Raw genomic sequence first — 4,977 nt, forward strand, 5'->3', positions numbered from 1 at the left:
ATTTCCTTTGGCCTATTCTAACATGGCATATGTAAGACACGTGAGCTCATGTTAGTCCATCTCACAGATTTATGGTCAACCAAGACTTTGTAGCCAAGCATAAGGACTATGAACAGAACATCAGAATTCTGATCATTTAACTTTCCCTGGCTGCAAGTTATGACATTGAAGATGATAATCCAAACAAATTAAGTGGGGGCAATAGAATTAAAGGTGATTAGAAGGGGATGGTTACGTTCTTAAATGCGACAGCTTAACTTATTAAAGGCTAAATCAAATGATAAGTATTCAAGAAAAATAATTTGATTTTCTCAAAAAAGATAATTATAACTGGATACTTATTAATTGTGTATAAATTAGAAGTATAAAACTTTTTTTACTGGTTTTATTAGTAATTTCATGAGTCAAAGGAAGATGACTAGCACTTTCAGAGAACAGGATATTTGCTATTTAATGGACCTATATGGCATTGATGCCAACTACCGACGCAATGCTTTCCATGAATTATTAATGTTTGATGACAATGGACATATTAATATTTCTTTGGTCCATTTATTTGTTGCATTTCCACTTGACAGGAGTACTTTAATTTCAATGAAAACAAACTATAATTAAGTACTAATGGTTGATCGTTGATGTGTGCATCAGAGTGTGTAATGAAATTTGAAATTAATATGTTAATAAAGGAAAGTTAGACTCACAAACAACTTAACATCATAAATTTCTTAAATTTCAAATTCAAGTAGAACATTAAATTGCAAGTTTAAAGAAAGCAAAAGAAAAAAAAAGTCGAGTAATAGACAAGAGAGACTTAAATCTTGAGTTTTTAAATTGATTCAATCCATAAACACTATAAAAATTTTCAATCTTTTTGAGGTAATTTTCCATTGAAAAAAAATGAATTTCAACATGGAAGAATCTATAAAAAAATCCATTGCTGAAAACATAATCGGTAATGCGATGGTCAAAAAATTTAAAAATTTATCACTAAAGTTTTGAATTTTGAAAAGAAAATAATTGAAAATTTGGTTTGATCTGTAAAAAAATTGTAGCATCAATTTTATGGGTAATTACCAAAGCAATTTTCCCGATAATTTCATATTTACCAATGAAATTCCTCAAAGGATTACCGATGGAATTTTTTAAAGAAATATATTAGTATTTCTGTCTAAAAAGTTGCAAAATATGTCATAAATGGTCTGTTTTCCCATCTCAATCCACAATTTACATCCACAATTCAAATGGTAAATGCCATATCAGTGTTTATTTTTGGATCAAGACTAGTAATTTTCAAAAGTACATAGACTTAATTTGCAAACAAAAAAAAAAGTAGAGAGATTAAATCAAATTAGCATGAGGACTAATTTGACCTTTGCATAAAAAATATTACTGGCAGTGACTGCCTTAATGAGTTGCTGTCTTGTGTTCCTAACCTACTGTATCCCCAGACCCTGTCTTTCTCCATGAGAGCCGTTGCCATTTCGGCTTGAAGCCTTGAACAGCTCTGGCCCATGGGCGAGCTATCTTGTTCTATAAATACTCCCATTAGTTAGTAGAATAAACTAGATTACAAGCTCCACAGTCAGTCATCGCCCTGCAAGCATAGCAACTGAAAAACATATCAAAGATCAGACTTCAGGGGGCATAGGACTTAGCCTTACCAAGAGCCAAAACTAAAAACCCAGTTTGCACTTTGCGAAGAAAAAGGAAAATGAAGGGATTAGAGAATGAACATTATAGAAAAGGCCTATGGACAGAGGAGGAGGACAAAATTTTGTCCGACTATATAAGAGTGCACGGGAGAGGCCACTGGAACCGCATCTCTAAGGTGACAGGTAAGGAGATTTTGCGTAGAAATTAGAGATTTGTTAACGTCTTTGTCATTTGAATTTTACTTAAGTTCCCTATAGTAATATTCTAAAGAATGGGTATCAATTATCGGGGTTTATGAGCAGCTTTGAAGAGGTGCGGGAAGAGCTGCAGGTTACGGTGGCTGAATTATCTGAACCCCGATATCAAGCTTGGTCACTTTTCAGAGGAAGAAGATGACCTTATTGTCAGACTCCACAACCTTCTTGGAAACAGGTTCTTTCTTGTAATTCTCGTCTGATTAATTTCTCTCACATATATCTGTCAAGTGTTATCAGAGCTATGCTGGATGAGAAGAGGTCCTTCTTCTCCGAAAGCAGGATCAAGCAAATAGTTCTTTTTTCTCTCTATGAAATCTGGTTTCAAGGTTAAAAAACCGTGTCATGTTTCACTAAAGTTAATGGTCAGCCTTAGGTTCATTCAATCATTGTATCAAACACTAGCTTTTTAAAGCATATATATGATCATGATCAGAGGGAAAATGTATTGAATTTCAGAATTTACAGAGAGAAGAAAATAACCAAACTTCTGCTAACAACAACGTACGTTTTCTTGGTATTTGAAGCGTTGGGTCACTTCTAAAGTAAATATATATAAAACAAACAGACTTCTGCATATCAACAGTAGGAGTGTTGTACTAGTTGATTTTAATGCACGCCCTTTATGATCAGAGAGAGAGAGGACGATGTCAACTGCTCGGTAGCCAAAATATAAACGACTGCAATGAAAAACAAATAGATAAATCCAAACAAGAACAGGACATAGCTACTAATAAGAGTTTTTTTTTAAATGGACTCCATGCATAAGGTTTTTTTGACAATAAATTTTTTTATAATTTTAATTATTTTTAGTCAAAAGAATTAAAATTTAGACAAAATTACCCTTAATGAAATCGACCCATTTATTTGGTTCCGTGTCTCAATCCGAAACCTATTAACGGGTCAAGTATGTTTAGATCTACGCCTCAAACCGACTCATATTCTTTGAACTTTTCTCAACAGACTATTCATCTCTAGAGTATTCCTTACCAGAAAGAAAAACGTTTAAGTATTTTGAACATTTTAGAGTAGTTTTTTATACACGAAAAAAACCTGTGAGCGTTTTGAGCATTTTTAAGCATTTTGAAATGATTTTTGATATATGAAGAAAAATTTTTGAACATTTTGAGCATTCTTTGTCAAGTAAGCATATTCGTTAATTATGTTATTAAATGAAATATGGTGTATCATTTTAAGTTGTTGATGTTGTTAAGTGGAATTCAGTAGTTTTGGTAATTTTTTAAAATTACGTGACTAGTTTTTAGACATTATGTGATTGACTTTGAGCATTACGTGACTGACTTGAGACATTGCATGACTAGTTTTTTATAAGGCATTGCGTGACTTGTTAGTAAGGCATTGCGTGACTTGTTGTAAGGCATTGTGTGTTTTAGGCATTACTTAAAAATCAGTCACGCAATGCCTAAAAACTAGTCACGCAATGCCTAAAACCAATCACGTAATGCCTTAAAACCAATCACGCAGTGATTAAGTCACATAATGCCTAAAAATCAGTCTCGCAATACTTAAAAACTAGTTAATCAATTTCAACTTCTTAACTTTGGGTTTCTATGAATAAACCAATAAATTCAAGAACCTAAAACGCATACTTTTTTTTTTTTTGCTAAGCCATGAAATTGTGCATTTCATAAAAGATAGCTTACAAAACTCCATAACCCTCCAAAGTAAGACAAAATAAATCCTATCAAGAGGGCCTTGCTCACTCCTTTTATGCAAAAATAAAATATACTCCTTTTACAAAATATTCCTTGAACAATTTCAATTCAAAATCTCATTAAAAAAACTAAAATCCCCAGCAAACATACTTAACAATCATCCTAATCCCAAACACAACAAAATCGTGAACCATCATAAAACCCATCAAATATACTTTAGCTATTTCTTCTCCCTAAGCCCATCACCTTAACCAATCTGATCCAACTTATCAACACAAGCATCTCCATCGCAACACATGTTTCCAAGCAAGTCATCACCAGAAAGCATCCAATTACCAAATTCATCATGCTACCTACAATCACCATAGAGGAGCAAAATCGCTGTTCATCGTCCTTGAAACCCCAAGATCCACCATAAAAAAAATAAAACAAAATAAAAAAAAGTTTGATGTCATCTCTGGATGGCGATATAGATAGTATTTGACTAGAGAGAGAAATCGAGATTTAATTTTAAAATTTGTCTGGATGGTGAGATAGAGAAAACTGAAATCATTTTAACTTGTCTGAAATTGTTTAAAGGGTATTATTGTCAACTCATGCCAAAAATTGGCTAAAAATAGTTAAAATTATAAAAAATGATATTTTTGAATTTAGCTTATGAGAAAGGTTATTTCTCACAATTTTCTCTACTAATAAATGCTGCTTACCAACATTTTTTTCTAGGTGGTCTCTTATAGCTAGGCGAGTCCCTGGAAGAACCGACAACCAAGTGAAGAATCACTGGAACACTCATCTTTGCAAGAAACTAGGCATTAAAAAACCAAGGGGAAAAGCTGTATGCTCTATCAGAAAAATTTCTTCTCCAACAGATGAGACTAAAACAGTATCAACTGACAACTTCAACTTTAAGCCTCTTCAAAGTAGCCGGATCACCATGAGTGTAGATTGCCCTATAAATACTAGTGAGACTTCTAATCATGGCGTTGAAACTCATCAGTTCATCGATGATCAGCATTGCATTCAATCTTTTTTGTCTGCTGGTAATAGTTTCAAAGTGAATAGCCCTGGATTTTTGGAATTTCTAGATGGGTTTTTCTGTTGATGTAATCTAACAAACCACTAGGCTTTCTTTTTTTTTTTAATCGTCAAACAAATTAAAAAACTTATATATGCTATGTTTCTAGCATTTCTATCTTTTATCTGCTCTGGTTTTTCTCTACTTAATAACTAGAAACTGAAAATTATATGTTGCATCTAGCCCCAGAACTGTATTCAGGGTCATCCGAAGTCCAAACTATGTGTTGAATCATGTGTAATTGCTTAGTATACACTTTCGATTTGAGGTAGTGAAAATTAAGAACACTACTTGCTTATAATGTAATTGTAAGACTTAA

General features: G+C 32.9%; 1 protein-coding gene across 1 annotated transcript; it reads left to right on the forward strand.

Moving 5' to 3' along the window:
- Positions 1-1,585: 1,585 nt before the first annotated feature.
- On the forward strand, positions 1,586-4,700 carry LOC18609462 (transcription factor WER-like). The gene is made up of 3 exons (XM_007044582.3): positions 1,586-1,835; positions 1,956-2,085; positions 4,307-4,700. The coding sequence occupies exons 1-3, from the start codon at positions 1,712-1,714 to the stop codon at positions 4,683-4,685; spliced, it is 633 nt and encodes a 210-aa protein (XP_007044644.2). The 5' UTR covers positions 1,586-1,711; the 3' UTR covers positions 4,686-4,700.
- Positions 4,701-4,977: the final 277 nt, after the last annotated feature.

The sequence above is a fragment of the Theobroma cacao genome, chromosome 2 (genome assembly GCF_053813885.1).
Source record: "Theobroma cacao isolate CCN51 chromosome 2, ASM5381388v1, whole genome shotgun sequence".
Taxonomy (NCBI): domain Eukaryota; kingdom Viridiplantae; phylum Streptophyta; class Magnoliopsida; order Malvales; family Malvaceae; genus Theobroma; species Theobroma cacao.